At 43.5% G+C, this 19,628-nt stretch overlaps 1 protein-coding gene across 5 annotated transcripts in view; it reads right to left on the bottom strand.

Annotated features, from left to right (window-relative positions):
- TGFA (transforming growth factor alpha) overlaps positions 1 to 19,410 on the bottom strand; it is a 100,927-nt gene extending 81,517 nt beyond the window's left edge. For 3 of the 5 annotated variants that reach the window (XM_057742989.1, XM_057742987.1, XM_057742988.1), the window contains exon 1: positions 18,943 to 19,410. In XM_057742989.1, the coding sequence (XP_057598972.1) occupies positions 18,943 to 18,982 (40 nt within the window). In that variant the 5' untranslated portion in view covers positions 18,983 to 19,410. The remainder of the gene's footprint in view (positions 1 to 18,942) is intronic. The other 2 variants (XM_057742991.1, XM_057742990.1) reach the window with 2 other exon arrangements.
- Between the last annotated feature and the right edge of the window lie 218 nt (positions 19,411 to 19,628).

Raw genomic sequence — 19,628 nt, 5'->3', positions numbered from 1 at the left:
CCTAGATGTTCCCCCAGCTGAGCACAAGTGATGCATACAATTTTCGATCTGTTGCCAGCCAGCCATCGGCTCCGAGACTGAGGGAGCAGAACCCAAGAGTTGCTAGAAGGATGGTTTAATCCCACTTCTGGGCCCTCCAGCTACATCTGAGAGGTGGGCTCCTATGTGGTATCAAGCACAGCCTTTGTCATAACAAAATGCAGCTACTGTGACAGAGAAGTCTTCCACCCTTCCTCTTCCTGTCCTTTCTTACACTTCAGGCAGGAAAGGAACAAGAGAGAACTGGATGCATTTTCACTGCCCAAGAGCATCCTTCTATGAAGACCCACTTGTAAGGTAATGAAGCCAGCAGCTCACTTTCCATCTCCAGCGCTGTCACAAACTGACATTTTACTGTAGGTTTACTTGTTTATTTTCTGTCTCCTTGGCACCAAGTCAGGGTAGGGGAGAGATACTTTTTGGTTTGCTGTATGCCCAGTGCCCAGAACGGTGCCTGACACATATACAGCTCTGAACAAATACCTCCTGAATGAATTCAGGTCCTTTTAAAGCCAAACCTGGGAGACAGTTCCACAGAGATGTCTAGGAAGTGTGAACTAAAGAAGGTGAGACCTGAACTCCTATTCTAGCAGGAGTACTTTATAAGGACTTTGTGAAATCTAGGTTCTTTCATTCTGGAATAAGATGACACCATTAGAACTTTTCTGTGATGACAGTTCTCCAAGAAATAATGCAGACACTGGAACATTTTCTTCATCATGTGTGTGTGCATAGATAGGTAAAGTCATCATGGATGTCCTTTCTGAATAGGTGACATCTAACAAGGACCTGAATAAAATGAGGGAAGCTGTCCTGCAAATATGTAGAAGAGCAGTCAAAGCTGAAGGAAGATGAGTGCAAAGGTCCTGAGGTTGGAGTGAACTAAGCGTGTTCAAGAAAGACAAGAAGGCTGGTGTGGCTGGAGGAAGACAGCAGTGGGAAACAAGGCTGGAGGGATGCCAGGCAGGTGTCTGTCATGGGGAGCACCAGGAATCTGAATTTTATCCCAAGCTGGCAGCCACTGGAAGGTTTTGAGAAGAGCAGTCACACATCTAATTAGATGGATCACCCAGGGTACCGGGAAACAGAAGAGGCCTTACAGAGGCAAGACTGGAAACTGGAGGAGTGGATGAGACTACGGCAGAGCCCAGGCGGAAGATGAGGGGGCCTCCGGGAGGGGGTAAGGAGTGGTTGGGTATAGAACAGAATCAGAGCCAGCAGGGCTCAGGAACTCGGAAGGGCTGAGTGTGGGACCTCCTCTCCTCACTCCATCTCTACCTCTACTATTTCCCTGCCTTCTTTACCTTCAAGACCAGCTCAAACATCAATGTCCTCAAAAACCTTTCCTGACCACTTCAGATGGAAGACCCCCTCTCCCTCGAAAAAAATGAAAATAGGAAGGAATTGAGTCAACAAACACAGGTTTGAAGAAACACATTAGCAAGCTCAGTGCCAGCAAGCACCAAAGCCACATAAGTCAATCTCATCTCGGTCCTGATGATCTCACATTTCCCTAAACAGTGTTCATTAACAGTTCCCATCTGGGGTCTGCCCCCTCCGCCCTGGCACCGAGATCCTCCAGGATGCCACAAACCGGAATGAAGGTTCTGGTTCTGCTCATTCCTAGACAGGTTCTAGGAATCTCAGTCCAAAGGAACCTCAGACTTACCTGTGAGACTCACATTCAACATCCAGGATAAGTAGGGTCCAGACAATAACGGCTGTGCCCAAAACCTTCCGGAGGCTCACACAGTGTCTAATCCTGCTCACCATATACCCCTCTGGTACCACCTGCAGCTGGCCTAAAGCATCCCAGACTCAGAAGTGAAGGGCCCACGGGTAGCAAAGTGAACAGGCTCTGAGCCAACCTGTGACCAGAGCACGTACAGCTGCAAATGCACAGACCCAGACACCATACTCTGCTCCAGGTTTCTTTGCCCTACAAGTCCTGCCTCTGCTGCAACTTCTATGTCCCGTGCGGACACAGCCCTTCTCCCTACTTTCTTTCTTATCCCCTCACAGTGACGGTGGGGGACAGTTATACAGGGATGCTTACCCCCACTGATGCGGGTATAAGGATGCTGATGGCTGCTGGGGTGGGAGTACCACGACATGCTACATACCCTGTAGGGAAGGGAATCCCTCCCTCTGAGAAAGTGAGATGTCAGTGTTCCCTTCTGACTGGCAGGTAGCCGGAACACTCCTGCTAATAACCCAACAAGGGCCCAAGATCGGCAGACGTGAACATCAACACAGAGTTTTGTCACCCAGCATTATCTGTAGTTTTCTGCTTCTTCTCTGAAGGTAGGCAAATAACCCCATGTCCTGAATGACAACAGGATGCACCAATCCACACCCACACAGGCTCTGTGCCTTGCTGGATGCTAATCCTGCCTAACAGAACTCGTAGCACTTCTACATGGTTATGGTATTAGGTTTATGGAACACTTCTTAAAAATTAGAGTACTGTAGTTTTTAAAAGGCAGGAAACGTAAGCAACATAAGTGGGGACATCTTCAACTAATTCCTTGGAGAAACATGCCTTTTTCTCATTCTTAAGAAAAATGGCCCATCATCCCAGGCAGGAATGCAAATATACTGCACGTGTGACACCACCTCTACACTGGGCCCACAACAGACATTACTAATTGATCACAGCACTATTTCCCCCTGAACTTAGATTCAGCCTCCAAAGCCTTAGAAACAGCCATGTCCAAGTGATCACAGTTGGCCTCGAAAATGGAACTATTTCCCACTTCTGCTCAAAAAACACCGGCTGCTAAGTCAATGATGTTTTGAAAGTGAGAGCTGGGGAGGGGGGAGGAAAGAAGAGAAAAGAGAAGTGAAGAGAGACTCTGGGGATAAATTTTCTGTCATCAATAAAAATGTAAGGATCAACCACTAAATGGTAGGCATCGTGCGAGGCACTGCAGAAGCTGAGGGCGTCGGCAAGAGGAAAGCTGAAACAAAAAGCCCATGGAGTAGGAAATGAAACCTCTAGATGAAACACATGCACACATTCTCACACCCTTGCACACAATTACGGTCTATGCAGCAAGATGCCATCTGTTGGTATGGCTACGAACGAAAGTGGATTCTTCTTTTCTCCGCCAGGATAAGGGAGACAGTACCTGAGGACACTCATACCATTTGTCTACCTCCTCAAAGCAAAAGGTTTTTATATAAATCAAAGTCCTAGATTTTCAGAAAACTTCTGCCTGTGTAGCATCTGAAAATAGCTCAGGTGATAAACAGCCCAGGTGAAAACAAAGACTGAACCATTCATAAAAGAGGCTAAGGTGGAGGCACCAAGAACGGCACACAGCTGGTAGGGAGAACCGCGCAGATCTCTGCCGACTTACTGCAGACCTAAACGTGCTTATTCACAAACGTGGATGACTTTTGTCTTCAAGGCCAAACGGTGAGGTCATTTGCCCGCTTTTGCTCTGCTTGCAGGAGAGTCAGATGACATCACAGCCCCCAGAGGACATTCTTGGCTGAGCCAGGACCGGCCTGGGTCACAGCATGCTTAGGGCTGAAGACCACGTGCCTAGAAGGGGGTCTCACCTTGCAGCCTGACCCCCTCCCCCATTTACCAGGGCAGCTGGTACCTGCCTTGTTTAAGGAAGTATTTTTAAGGGGAGGTGCACATCATATCCCATTTTCTAGGATAAAAAGCATAGCCCTTCCCCCCGCTCCCCGCCCCCCGCCCCGTCCTGTGGTTCACTTCCCAAGGCTGAAAGCTCAGATAAACTCCCCATCAGCAGGGCGGGCTTGTGGGAGCGCTCAGCAGTGGGGGCTGCCTCTCCAGCCTTGGCCCGTGAACAGTCACCCACTGGAGGAGAACCCGCTCCCTGCTTCACACGGTTCCTCCCGCAGGAGAACAGAAAATGGCCGGAAAGCGCCGTTCCCTGATTAGCAGGTGAAACACGCATGTGAATGATGAAGCACGTTTATCTTCTTCCTGCTGGAAAACAGCCGGGCTTATTTCCTAGTCTTTCCCTCGTTATCACACACCAGCCCTGTGCAATTTTAGTTCCTTGGGTTCTGAGGCACAAGCTGAAAAGATGAAGACATTTTGTCCCCAAAGGATTGCTCTGTTCCAAAACGTTAAACCTTTATTTCTCTCCTGTTGAACGTCACAACCAAAGAGCATCAATCAGAGGAGAAACCTTAGATAGTGGATCACTAAGAGATTAGATGACGCAAACAAAGATCAAGGAAGCCTGTAGCCCAGTGTAGAGAAGACCCGTGGAAAAGTCAAGCAGACCCTCTGCTCTGAGAATAGAAGGAGTTTTATAAGGAGTCACTACCTGTGTGGGAGACTCTCAGGAGAGAGTTTATTTTCCTGGCTCCCCTAACACAATTCCCAACTAGTCAACTTTTTTTTAAGAGGGGTAGCCACGGTAGAGGCAACCTACTGTAGGCAAACCAGAGAGGTGAATGATTTGGATTTACAAACCCACTAAGGAAAGAAAGACTGTTCTAGAAAAGGATTATCAAAAAAGGTCCTTTAAACAAGATACAGATTTGTAAAATCCACATTCTCTTTCAGAAGCTCACTCATTGCAAAAGAGGTCCGTCCCTCTGGCTGTTTTGTGTGTTAGTAATACACTGATTGCCAACGCATCCGACCCCATTACCTTTACCTAAAGGGAAAAAAAATCACCTTGAATCAACCTTTGTCGACTGTCCACGCTGCAGCACTGTTCTAAAAGATGGGTTTCCAATACCCAACTATCTATTCAGAGGTACAAAGGCCATCAAAAATGCTGCCAGCTTAATGAAGTTCGTATACACAAGTGAAACAGTAAATGCTCTTTCTGTTCTGATCTGAGACTCTAACAAGTCCATGGAGATGCCTATGATGTCTGTGGGTACATGTCATCGCTACTGCTGGGGTGGAGAGTCTGCAAGTAAGCCAGCTATTAGTAAATGTGCTAACACAGATTCTATCTTTAGTTGGACTGGGAGGAACTAAAAGTGTCAAAGTAAGAGTGTTAAAGACTCTTCCACCTTCCACTCTTATTTGGGGGAAATGTCAACTGGGGAGGCGTGAAAGGGGGATGAGGAGGGCGAAGCCAGCCCCTCTAGCAGAGGGCCTTCCAAGCTGCAGTTCAAGTGCACTGTGATTTTTCAGGCACGTCACCCGCTGGGGACAGGCTGCCTGCATAAATGGAAGAGGTCACCCTTTAAAACAAACACCTTTTAAAAAATTTATGGTAGAAATGCAAACAGGCCTCCATCAACAAATTAACTATTAGAGGCTCCCTGGTCACAACAAAATATGTTAAGTCACACACACATCATGTGATTATCTGTCTTCTGAACTTCTGAACTTTTGATTGAAGAAGGGGAAAAAAAACCTCTCTCACACTTGTTTCTTTATGTTTCATCGCACTGAGAAGTAGTACTATTACATTTTAGCCAGCATGACAATTATCTTCATGGCAGTTACTCTCAATATGGTAAATGTTATTTAGGGAGCCGCTGTCTGAAAGCCTGATTACACTTAATGTCTACTGCAAAAGGGCACTCTCACACATGACTGACACCAGGCCTCTCGGTATCCACAGCCTTCCATGGATGACATGGAGAAACAGAATAGCGGGACGGCTAGGACAGCAGGCAAGGGTCCTGGGTTCAAATCCTTGTTCTGCAACTTACTGGCTGTAGGAACTTCGGCAAGTTACTTAACATTTTTGTGCATCAGTTTCCTCATCTGTAAAATGGGGATAATCACCTTATGCCATAGGATTGCTAGATGGGTTAAAGGAATTTGTATAGTATACAAGGCACTTAAATTACCATGTGCCAGGCACTGTTCTAAGCGATGGCCATTATCTCCTTAGAGTGCCTTGCCCTGTCATACCAAGAACCCTCCTCTTTATTTTGGCCACGCCACACAGCTTGTGGGATTTTAGTTCCCCGGCCTGGGATTGAACCCAGGTCCTCGGCAGTAAGAGCGCAAAGTCCTAACCACTGGACTGCTAGAAAACCTCCCTCAAGAAAACCTCCTCTTCAGCCCAGGGTGTCCACTGTGTATCTCATGTCATATTGTGAAAAACGGTTTGTTTGCTTCTGCTACAATCTACAAAGAATTCAGGGGCTGGGGGCAAGAGCTAGGTCATGGCCCTCTTTGCATTAATATCACCAAACCCAGCAGAGGTCTGATACACAGTTAAATGTCTGCTGAAGTGAACAATCCATGTATAAAACAACCTAAACAAACAAATAGCATCCCTCACTTTGAGCTGACAGATCTTATTTTCGTTATTCATCGCCTGGGCTTTATAAATGAATAAAGTAGCTACCTTGGGTGAATTAAGAATAAAATGTTACGTTAAGCCCAGTTCACAAAAAACATAATTACTGTTTGATCACTTGTTTCTATTCTACATGGGATGACAGCTGAGATACTCCAAATGCCTCTGTTATTACTGTTAAAAGAAAAATGTCCTGCCTTTTACCTGAAATCCAAAAAAAAATCCAATTTAGTTGAAAGGACTTTTTTTTTTCTTCTGTACCACCATAGGCGAAAGGGGTACTTCACAAGAACGTAAGTTTATATTACATAGTGAGTTGATGTTTTTCTAAGTGTAAATCTCTAACTCCCAAGTGATTCACTGGGGCACGACCAATCCATTCACCGGAACCTTCTACAACCTACAGAGGTTTCAAAATAAGAACTGATTTGAAAGGATGGCCTCAATCAAAGAAGATCCCACTATCTTAATTCTAACAGAGCACTAATCCAGGAAGTTGAAGTAATGCCTTGTCTATATATTTTTCTCTCCACAAGGAAAGTTAAAATAGAGTTGTGATTAAGGAAGAAAGCTCTCCTTGTTAGCAGGTAGTAATGGAAGTTTTGCATTAACTACAGGTACCACATGGGGATAAAAGATTTACTAGTGATTATCTTCAGGCACTTGGAGACCCTGAATCATTAAAGAATCATTAAAGAATGATGGAGTTACATAACAATCTTTAACCTGTATGCACTTAACAATAAAAGTTCAAAATACATGAGGCAAAAATGAACAGAACTGCAAGGAGAAATAGATGAAGCCACTATTACAGTTGGAGATTTCAACACCTCTCTTTCAGAAATGGACAAATCCAGCATGAAGAAAATAAGTAAGACCATAGCTGAACTCAACACCACCATCAACCAACTGGATATAATGGATATCTACAGACTCCTTCACCCAACAACATCAGAATTCACATTTTGTGAGATGCAGTGAAAGCAGTGTCTACAGGGAAATTTATAGCATTGAATGAATAGTGGAAAAGAAGAAAGATCTAAAATCAATAATTTTTTACCTTAGGAAAACTTAGAAAATGAAAGGCAAATTAAAAGTAAGCAGAAGAATGATAAAGTTATTCATTTTAGTTACCATACTGCTCCAAGTACGTGAAAATTAGTCATCCACATGGGACAGTACTTCTCAAACTTTTCCATTAAATCCCCCAAAATGGCAAAGAGAAGGAACTCATACCTGCTCCTCCAGAGTTTGGGGGGGCACAACCTGAAACAACTGAATTTAAAAAAAATTACAATTTGAAGTCTTGTATCCATAGAATTAATTTCGATATTTCAATCTTGCACTCTATTCACTAATATATCTGAGTTTGTTTTAATACAGAAAACAATGTTATGACTTTCCAGCGAAGTGACTTTTTGATGCTTCAATTATTTCCTTTATCCTGGGAGATGTGCCAGGTTTGGTCTGTGGCTCCAGGTATGTCACAGCCAACTCCACAGTCCTCCTGTTTGAGAAGGCGACATGAAAATATACCGTCTCAGTTAACGAGAATGTCACATGGAGGACCGCAGGGCTGCCTTGTGACCCCCAAGTCCTGCAAAGCACAAAGTTCCAGAAAGAATAGGAGCGCAGAGGCAGGTTCACCATGCCTCTCAGGACAGTGAGACTCAATGCCCACCCAATGCCTGCCTACTTCTCAAGATTTTTCTGCCCCAACGTCCTGGGGCAATGACACTTTCCCAGCCTCAAAGAATGGTTCATTACAGGGTAAGCCTCAGATCAATGGAACAGAACAGAAACTCCCAAAGGACTCAAGTACTCCTAAGAAAGTCTCAAGTGACAAAAGTGGGATTCGAAATCAGTGAGTAGAGAATTATTCAACAAATGGTGTTTGAGGAACAGGATCATTTTGACAAAAAGGCAAGTTAGACTTTTATCTCACATCTTACACCAAAATGCATTCCCAAAGAAGTGAAATTTAAATCCAAAAAGTAACAACACAAAACTACAAGTGGAAATGAGAGATCAAAGAGTCATAGCAAATCCCTTCCTACCCTAAGACAAAAGTAGAAATCACAAAGAAATAACAAACAGATTTTAAGTCCTTAAAAGTTAAAAACAAAACCATACTTCTGTAAACCCAAACATACACACACATAAATTTAAATAGCTAAATGACAAAATAAGGAAAATATTTAATATATCTTCTATAAAACTGCTTAAAAATCAATGAGAAAATAACTCACCCATCCAAAACATGACCTAAGGACAGAAATGGGTAGGTCCCAAGAAAATAAATTCAAATACTCAAACATGAAAAAGCATTCAATTGTAACAAACTCTGTTTTAGCCAAAGAACTACAAATTAAAACAAGGAGATACCACTTTGCCAACATGATTAGCAAAGTCTAGAAAACGATAATATTCTTTATAGGCAAGTTTGCTGATAAATAAGCACTTACACATAGGATAGAGTATAAATCTGTCTACCTTTCCTGGAAGGCAGATTGTCAAAACATATTAAGATGTGAAAGTGTGTACCTTTTGACCTACTAATCCATTTCTGGGGATTTGGCCATAGAAAATAATTCAAAGATGCTGGTAATAATTTAGCTGTAAACATTTTCACTTCAGGTTTGAATATTTAAAAGTTTGAAACAACCTACATCTCTATCAATAAGGGCTGGATAAATAAACAATGATAAAGCTGTATAATGGAATGTGTTAGTCGTTAAGAATAGATTGATAGATACATTTGTATTTTTGCCACAGAAATAGTTTCCCGACACACTGTAAGGGAAGAGCAGATTTTAAAATATCAAATGCTATTTTTGAAAGAAAAAGAGTGAATACACAAATATATCCGTAACCACACACAGAAAGAGATCTGGTAAGATCCCTGACAGTTAAACCTCATAAGAGGGTGTCTCTGATGAGCTGAATGTGGGGGTGTTTTCTAGATTCTTTTGTTTGTAGATTCTGATTTCTATTTCACTGTGGAAAAAGAATGAGTAGGATTTAGCGAGGCTGGCAGAGAAGGAGTGTACCCTGAGTAGCCCACGTGGGGAGGTGGCAACCAGAGGGTGTGCGTGTTCTGGGTGACACTAAGTGGCCCGCACTGGGGCCCTCACAAAAGATGTGTTTGTTTGGGGTTTTTGTTTTGTTTTGTTTTTTTTGGAGGTGGGGACATGGGAGGAGTTGATGAGGTTTAGGGAGAGTCCAGATCCAGAAGGATTCCCCATCTACGTGATCTATGAGTTTACCTCACCTCCCTAAAAAAATGCTCAGGCCCCGGGCTTGCTTTCATTCTGGTTCAGGGACCTATGATTCATCCCCTGAAACCCTAATTATAATACCCAAGGTCTGCTATGTGCCAAAAACATCTGTCATTGTTCAAATGTGCTGGCAGGGAGCGTGTACAGCATACGAACTGGCCTGTTGATGTGCTCCTTCAATGCAAAAGCGGTAACCCAGAAACCCGCCCAAGGTGAGAGGTGCCCAAGCCCCAGAGTTTCCCGCTGAGCTCAGTGACAAATAAAGTGACCAGGTTACATCCCTCCACAGCTCACATGCCAATTCCTCAGAGCCACTGCCACGGTGAAAGTTACAGGTCTTATGCGGTTTCTTTCAACCAACAAAAGTATCCTAAGTTTGTGTTTTCCCTGTTGCCAAGGCCTGGCAGAGGGAGGGGAGCAGAGTGTGTAATTGCAAACCTCTCGTTTATCAGCTTTGGCCGCTTTTGTGTCACCACATTACGTGTACTATTTAGCCAGTTAATCTCCCATACCTCTTGGAAGTACAGCAATTACACAGAGGGTGCCTCGGCCCTGGAAAGAGATGACGAAAGAGCTGTCAATGTATATCTATTCTCCAAGTACTCAGGAGAATTGTTTACTAACCTCATTCAAACTCAGACTGAAGGCCTAAAGTCCAAGATGAAGATGTGGTCTCTTTGTAAGAACCCAACACTTTTACCTAGAAGTACTGATCTTAAAAACAAACTAAGAAAATAAACAAAAAGCAAGTGAGCAAACAACGGAAATCTCCCACCTTGCTCCAAAAACTACAGTAGCACCTAATAGACACAATAGCGTATTTGGAGGTTTTTAAACTTTTTAAAGCTTAAGAAACCATCAGGAAGCTACTTAGCAGCCCCTGCTAGAAATCACAGTGCCAGGCAACATCCAAACAACTTCAGCACATGCATTTATGCAAATAAACTATCAAATATGAAACTCTGAATTTGGTTAATGATAAAAAAAAGTTTTTCTTCAAAATATCATTATCAAGAAAAACAAATTAAAAATATAGTTTATTTTGGGGGCCTAAGTGTTATGTTTCGTATTTGGTTAAGTCATGTTAACTGAGGTGGCAGGTACAAAAGAAAAATTTTTAATTAAAAGGAGATCATTTTTAAAGCTGTGCTAAAGCTTTAGAAATCTGAATTGAATAGATTGAGAGGAAAATAAATAATTACCAAAAACAACTCAAGAAGTAGAAAATTTGAACTGATCACTGAAAAGGGACCAGGTACAAAAGTTTCATAAACAATTTCTTTCAGGCCTTCACAGAAGAATTTGATTTCCATATTTCAACTACTCCAGAGCATAAAACAGATGGAACGTTTTAATACTTATTTTATAAAGCTGACATAACACTGATGTCAAAACCTAAAAAGGAAAAAAAGACCCCAAATACTTCAGAACAGATCAAATCTAGCAGTAGCTACAGAGAATAAGACCACATAGCCAAGAAGATTCATTCCAGGAATTTAAGAATGGCTTTGATTTAACTGAGTCAATAAACATCCTCAAAACATTTGGATAAACAACAGCAACAACAACACATTATCTCCCCTGTTTTAAAAAACAAAGCAAAATACCAAATCTTTTAGTAAGTTATGAAGAGAAGTATATTTTATTAACATGATAAAGTTTATATGCATATATATACATATATAAAGTCACATATATATGTATATTATATATAAATAACCAAAAAGTCACCCTCTTAAAGGCTACAAACATTAGCAGTACATCAGGAAAAATATAAGGATATCTACTACCTTTAAAAAACTGTTGTTCTTAAAGTTCCAGCCAGCATGATAAGATAAGAAAAAGTAATGAGATGAAAATATAAAAGGAAAGAGGCAAAGTTATCACTATTCAAAATTACATGATCATTTACACAAGAAGCCTGAATCAACTGAAAGACTATTAAAATGAACAAAGCCCATTACAAAATACAGTTGATCCTCGAACAACACAGGTTTGAACTGTGTGGGTCCATGTACATGTGAATTCTTTTACGATAGTAAATACTACACTACTACGTGATCCGGGTTGATTGAGTCTGTCCGGGGGAACCTTGGATGTGGAGAAACCTGTGATGTGAGGGCTGACCATGAATTAAAGGTGGAATTTTGGGGGGCTGGTCCCCTAACTGTTGTGCTGTTCAGGGATCAACTGTAAGTATAATTCTTAAAAAGCTTTTCGATATCAACAACCAATTAGAATACAAAACAGGGAAAAGGTCTCACCCACTAGAGAACAAGATCTATGGAAACAGGGAATCATTCCTGGCTGATTCCCTAGCACCTAGAAGCAGTTCCAGGACAGAATAGGTGCTCAATAAATATCTGTAGACTACATGAATGAACAAGTTCACAATAAGGGCAAAAAAACAAAATAAAGGAACCAAACTGAAATTCCACAGATTCACGTACTTAGAAGAATTTAGCATATGATAAAAAATGGAATTTCAAACCACAGTAGGAAGGATAGATTACTCCACAAATGACAATTGAGAATATTAATTGGTTGGCTGTTTTAAAAAAATGAAACATGAGTTGTATTGATAGCTCACACCATACATTAGAATGAATTATAGGTAGATTAGTTCAATATAACGAGACCACTAAAGAATTAGAAGAAAAAAATAAGTAAATATGTGCCTCATCTTGGGACAGGGAAGGTTTTCCTAATTACACAAGCAAAGATAGAATGCTTAAGGGGAAAGACATAATTTCTGCTACAAAAAAACAAAAACCTGAGGCATGTCAAAAATACCATAAACAAACCATAAAAGACGAACAATAAATGAGGGAATATTGCCAAGTATTAATAACCTTTAATATAAAGTGTGTCGTAAAGTTCTAAGAAAAGGATGATCCATCAATAAGAAAAAGTTTTGAAAAGGTTAAGATGCAAATAACAAGATGACAAATGACCTGCAAACCTACCCACCCTAACAAATATCATATATGAAATTGGGCTGAGATTCTTTTTCTTCAGTCAACTTGGCAAATGTTAAAACTAACTTCTGGTTACAGAAGAGTCCAAAAAGTGAGCATTCATATACTGCTGGTGGGAGAAAGGGCCAATTTCTAGAAACTTATCCTAAATAATCAAAGATGAGGCAAATACTTATGCACAAGAATGTCTGTGGTGTCATTTATGTTTCTTGATTCTATCATTATAAACTTTATATGCGGAAGGGAGGGAATACGGGGATATGTGTATAAAAACAGATGATTGAACCTGGTGTACCCCCAAAAAAATAAAAATAAAAACAAACAAAAAAAACTTTATATGCTTGTTATAAAAAAACCAATCAATTCAAACCGTGGCCTCATACTATACATCTGGTTCTAGAACCTGCCTTTTTGAATTTAATATTTCGTAAAAACCTTTATTCTTTTAAATAGGTACATAGTGAATAATTGTATTCATATATAAACATATCTTATATAAGGAATCTCCTTAAAAAATTACAATAGTGTAGTACTGGCAACTTGTTACTATTATAAATAAGTCAGCAATCATCATCCTTTACATTTTTCTTTGCATTTTTAGGCAAGTATTTTTGCAGCATATATATCAAAAAGTGAAATCAACGACCCAAATTATACCCACATAAAATTGATAGCTACTGCCATGTTGACTTCCAAGAAAAGTATCCATTTATATTCCTAACAACAGTGTGTGTATTACTTGTAACAGTGAGAAATAAGAAAAATCTATATGGCCAAGGGGCTTCAAGATTATAGTAAACATGATCAAGGGATTATTTCCCAGCCACTGAGGATGATGTTATGGATGAATGTTTAATGATATAAAAATGTTTATTATGAAAGACTAAGTTACAAAAACAAATAAGTTAAACAGCGTGAGCCTCTCAGAATTCACACAAAGCTTTAAAGACTATCTATAGACCTATACATTCATCCATCAGGCTGTGCAACGGAATGGTAATCATGGTTGTCTTTGGGTAGTGGAGTTACAGGCCATTAAAATACTTCTTCTCTTACACTTTCCTGAATTTTCTATGTTCTAGAGGGAAAAAAATGTTTTTGCAATCAAAAACAAACCATAATTAAAAAAAAAATGCTATCTGAAAACGAGTTGCATACAAGAATTTATATGCAACCACCCTTGATTATCATAAGAAAGAGTTTTTCAGGATAAATGTTACCACCCAGTCAAGGGTTTGCCAACTGTGTCTACACTTCGAGTTTTCAGCACCCGGCACCCCAAGGACTCATCAAGTGCTCACTGGTCTCCCCTGAAGGTCAGCCTGTGCTCAAGGTGCCAAAGGCAAATTTGAAGATCAAGGGGCTCGGCCCTCAAGGAGCCCTCAAACTAGTAGGGAAGACGAGGCAAGCGCCAACCAATGTTAACTGAAGGTAGGACATGGAGGGGTCAGGACTCTGCTGTCGAGGTTCGCAGCCAGAAAAGTTAACACATTCAAAAATTAAAACCAAAAGAGGAAAGGCAATAGCAGGCTGGAGTTACACAAAGTTATACAAGCTTGTTACACAAGGGAGTTATGTGTCAAATCCCTCCTTGAGGAAGCCCTAACCATCTGCAACTACTTGAGAAGTATAAACACTAAGGTGGGGAAAAGCGAAAGCTTTTCAAGGTAAGAGGACAGCAAACTATTAAAGGCAAAAAGTACCAGGCGTATAAAACACTAGACTAGGGAAGAGAAAGAAAATTTTGTTTCCTCTGACTTGAGAGAAAGAAATAAAAACACAAGTGAATACATAAAATTCCATTTCAATAAACTTCCAACTTTTTCTAAGCCCAGGTAACAACTATTCAAGTCATATTTAATACAACTAATTCTTAGTGCTTCAAAAGAATTTACCCAGATTTTTGGAGTTGGTCTAAGGGGAACGTGCCTTGTGCTTGAGATGAAGAGCTCCTAAGAGATGGTTCTGGTAGCCTAGATTTCTGGTCTTCCTGATTCTACAAAAGATTTTTATACTTGACATTTCACAGGAAAAAAAGAAAAAAAAAAGCAAAAGTTACCATAAAAGGGCCCCAATCCTCTATCTAGATGCAATCTGAAACATACTAAATTTAGCATAGAATTAAGTTCATACTTTAAAATGAGGTGATGAAAAATATTTGAAATGGCAGCAAAACAATGGTCAATTTTTGGTGATCCACAAGAAAGAAAGCATGACATGATTAGCATTGGTCAGCATGAGTTTAATAACCTGGGATCATTACATTTTCCATAGGTAAAGTGTGAGAATACTTAAGAATAGTTAAGAGTTCTCAGCACTTCTAACTCTGCTCTGTTCAACAAGACAGGCCATAGAAGTACCTTTAATAACGCTCATAAACCCACAGCAGCTTTTAAAACATCAAATGTCTTTAGACAAAATGCAACTGGTTAAGCTAGAAGATTCCCTAAGAGCACCGCCTGTACAGTGGTGGGTCTCAAAGTGACCCTTTGCTCTCCTCCCCAAGAGCAGCACAAGCCACACCAGGGAACCTTTTAGACACGCAGACTCTCCCACCTCCTGCCCAGCCATCTGGTTTACCAAGCCCTCCAGGTGGTGGTAATTTGAGGGCACTGCTGTGGAAGAGACTACAGAGGTTTTGAGTGTGAAGCCAGGCACAAGATGCCCAATTCAGTGTGTCAGGCCAGTTCCATTTTGTTTGACCCAACCTCCACTTCCCATCCCCTGTCCCTTTTAGCGGGCAGCCCAAAGAGCAAGGCCTTGTTCAAAACACACTTTTAAAAGCCCTTTAGAGATAGGCCTAATGGAAAAACCATCTATTTTTCATATGTTACCACAGGAACATGAAGCATCATTTACTCCTATAAGAAAGGTCCCCTTTGCAGAGGGCACTGAGTATTTACAGAAAGATCACTTTATCCTAGGAAACCAAATTTTGGAAAAGCAAATACAGGAAACTCAGCCACTAAACCTTTCATATACACCTTTACAGCCCTTGTTCGAAGTGAACTTTCCCTAATTACGGCTGCCCAATAAGGAAAACATGTGTCCTGGGCAAACCTCCACAGTTCACTCTGAAAGACATCATTTCCATGTAATGGAGAAGAAAACCCTCTTACTTCATGCCCCCTGCTGGTCCCTCAGCCTGGAATCCACAGGGAAGCTGACCTGTTTCCTCTCTACCCATCCTTCATGCCATTTCGTGTCCTAGGATGTTCTTCTTTAGCATAAATTTAGTCCTACTTCTGGGAGCTGTCATAAAAATAATAACGTTCATTTCTGGGTTATAAGGCCCATTATAAAATCAATGTCATTTTGTGTGTAGCCCTTTATTTTTAAAGTTTACAAATAGCTTCCATATTTACCATTTGATTCTCATAACAATCTGTGAGGTGGGTAGAGTTTTATGACTCCCACTTTATAGATAAGAAAACTGGAACTTAGTGCTGACTTCAATAAACAACTGACCACTGAACAGTGAGGAGGAAATACAAGTGCTCTTCATCAAAAATTAAAGAATTCACAAGGTCCAAAAGAACTCCAAACTTTCTTGAATTTATCATCTGCCAAACAATATTCATTAAAATTTCTAAGTAGGTTTTTAGCTTAGGTGGTATTTAGTTTAGGGGGGTCTTAGGAAGGGTGCGGAGCTGGGAAACGAGAGAAGACAAACTCTCAGTTACAGAATGGACATAACCTGCAACGATATCTGGAATTCTACGGGGTTCAGAGTGACGATGATTGATTAAACTTACGATGTGCCAGGCACCATTCTAGGTTCATTAATTATATTCAACAATCCTATTAATATCACCATTCTATAGATGAGGAAAGCAAGGCACAAAGAAGCTAAGTAACTTGCCCAAAGTTACACATCTTGCTCCCTCGACACAGGGAGGACCTGCGACTGGAGGAGCCAAGCCCCTATGAAGTTTGCTCTGCCAATGACAGAAACCTTAGAGGGGAAGGCAGCCACCACAGGAACCTGAATTCTATTCCCAGTGCTGCCATTTAAGCAACAATCTCCACACTCTCTCGGCCAAAACATCAATCAAGTGATCAGAAGAATCAGCAGAGACTCCCAGCAGTTCCTTCTCAGACTGTCCCCACAGACGTACTTTCAGGTGGGGAAGGAGGAGGAAGAAACCGGTTTTCTAGATCTTGATTACTGGCTGATCTCTCTGGAACTGCCTTCAACTAATTTAAGAAAAATGAGAGGAAAACAGCTCTGGAGGAAATGTGCAGAATAAAGATGCACGTGGCATTGATGGGTATTCAGTAACACAGCAGAAAGTGAGGTAGGAGGCTGAAACTGTAGTCGATGAACAGAACTAATGGCTTAAAAAAAAAAAAGGAAATATAAATAAAAAGGAATCCTCACTGGTGTAAATTACTCCTGCCTTCTTTTTCCTCTACTTTTTTCAACTGCTCATAGTTTGGAACTGTATGAACCAGCTTTGGATCAATCTCTGCAAGTTTATACATCTTTTTCTTAAGGAAGGAAACAAAGATCAAGTTGAACTCAGGCAAAAGCGAAGAATTCCATAATGAATGAATGCAGTCGTCATGGGCAAGTATACTATGACGGTGGGGCAGGGGCAACTTTACAAGGCTTCCTCCAATTTGCTTACCTTCATTGTTTCTTGCCTCTAATTTTACTGAATAACCTAAGACCGCCTTGAGATACTGGGAGTCCAAAAGAAAACCCAATTTAAAGCAAGCTCCAGGATATTCCGCCCACTCTGACTCGAGGAAAAGTCCCAAACCTGGGAGATGGGACTATAGTGACCATAGTTAGGTGACTTTTAATATCGACATTCCTTCCACACTCTCATAATTCTGGCCCTACTACCTACTGACTGTGGGACCATGTGCTTCACTTTCCTCCTCCATAAAATGGGGCTGATAATACCTCCTTCATCAGACTGGTGTGAAAATTAAATGAGTTAATACACGGCGCAGCACTTAGAACAGTGCTGGCACAGAGGAAGTGCTCAAATAGTGTTAGCTATTATTATTACTACTGTTAGCATTTGCAAAAATCATTACATAGGGACTCGAATACAGGAGGCTTCCACTGTACTGGTAATGTTTTACTGCTTAAAAAATTCTAAAATTAGAACCATCAATACAAAAATATAAAAAGGTCTGGAGAAAAGGGGAAAAAAAAAGCCACTCAGATCATGCCACCTGTTGGTGAGTTTCAGGTGAGGGTACACCTCGGAGCTACTGCGGAATCCGGTTCCACGGCTGCTCTGTATTTCCCTTAGATGATGCCTCCACTTCTGCTGACGTTCTTAATCAGCGTTTCACCCGCAGGATTACGGGCGGGTCCGTGAACCCCCCGAAACTGTACACGGAACTGGGTGGGGCTGCGGCTCCGGGCTTTTTGCGGGGAGGGGTTCGGTAGCTTTTCTCAGGCTCTAATAAATGATCCTGCAGCGAGCAACTTGCCTTACAGGGTTATACTCAGGAGATAGCGACTGAACGGTTCATTTCACGAAAGCTACGGCAATAACTAGGACACCTGGGCTGTTAATCTGCTATCTCAACACAAGAGAGACTCTGCGCCGCGAGGGGCAAGAGCCGGCCGGGCAGTGAGCTTCACCGCTGAAAAACTCACCGGCTCCCCAGACCCGACCCGGGTTTAATTTCCCCTCCCTTCCCCCATCCCTCGTTCTCTTCCAAGAACAAATTCAAAGGAAATTGGCAGCTCTTCGTCTAGGGGTTCACTCGCGCCCTCGGCTGACACTTAAACCACTTCTCCCAGGGAAGTTAATTAAAAGAATTAATCCGCACAAAAATCCAAAACCCACCCCGAAGCTCGAGAACTCTCAAAGTTGGAAGATTGAGGCGCCGCTGCTGATGGTGAACATCTGTCGGTCGCTGGGGCTCAGGGGCAGGCAGGGGGTGCGACAGGGAAACAGCCAGGTCCGGCCGGAGGGTCGGACTCTGGCCACCCTCTCCGAGTCTACGCGCTCCAGGAGCCGGTGAAGACCGGCTTGGAGGCAGCCAGGTAAGCAGGTAGGTGTGGGCAAGTGCGGGAGCGCACAGCCGCGGCGGATTAAAGTTCAAGCCCGTTCACACACCGCTCCCCCCTCCCCGGCGGGCGTTCTCACTCACGGCCCGGCGGCCACTTCCCGGGGAAAGCCGGAGCGCTCGACGGTGCCCCTCTTCGGAACAGGCTGCCCAAATCCCTCGTGAGCCCCAGTGTCTCCCCTTGCCTCCCAGCCGGCACGCCTCGAAACGCATTCGCCTCCGTCTCCTCTCCCAGGCGGGCGCAGAACACCCCCCCCGGGAGAGAGTAGTGGAGGGGACAGGGGAAAGCGGGGAGTCGCGGAGGGCAGGTGGCGCCGGGCGCGCGGCAGGCGGCGTACGTACCCAGCGCGAAGAGGGCGAGCTGTCCAGCCGAGGTGACCATCTTACGGGCGGCGGGCGGCAGGCGCTCCAGCCTCCTGCCCTACCTGCGGTGCCCGAGTGGCGGAGCGGCGCCGCGCTGCGGGGGAAAAAGGCGCCGGCGAGGCAGGGCCAGCCTCCGGCGCGGGCGGGCGGAGGGAGGACCGCGCGCCTCCGCTGGCACTCGCCGCGCCGCGCCGCCGGCCGGGCGGAAATGGGAAGGCGGTTACCGTCACCTCCGCCACTCGGCGACCGGGCCCGGCGGACCCCCCTCCCGCCCCGGTGGGGGTGCCCCCCTAAGGGCAGGGGGTAGGGGCGGGGCGGGGGCGGGGCCGCTGCGCGCACCGTGCCCGGCGCGGGCGGCGGCGCGGGGCGGGGCGGGGCGACCCGGGAATCTCCGAGCCCGGCGCGGGAACCCGGCACCCAGGCCGAGGGGAAGGCAGGAAGCGCCTGACTTCGGGCACCACCCTCGGACCAGCAGCTCAGTGCGGAGCCTGAGCGGCCGGGCGCGGTGGCCGCTTCTCGGGTCTAGACCGGGGGGCGGAGCGGCCCCGGCGTCTGGCTCTGGCGCCGACGGCCGCTGCCGAGGGGCTCGCCCGGGCAAGGCACTGGGATTCGGCCCGGAACCGGACCTGCGAGCTTCACCTGCCCCAGCCAAGGCTTGGCCCGAG

This window comes from Hippopotamus amphibius, chromosome 7 (genome assembly GCF_030028045.1).
Source record: "Hippopotamus amphibius kiboko isolate mHipAmp2 chromosome 7, mHipAmp2.hap2, whole genome shotgun sequence".
NCBI classification, from domain to species: domain Eukaryota; kingdom Metazoa; phylum Chordata; class Mammalia; order Artiodactyla; family Hippopotamidae; genus Hippopotamus; species Hippopotamus amphibius.
Note: the sequence above shows the minus strand (reverse complement) of the source record. Positions and strands in the feature narration are given on the sequence as shown.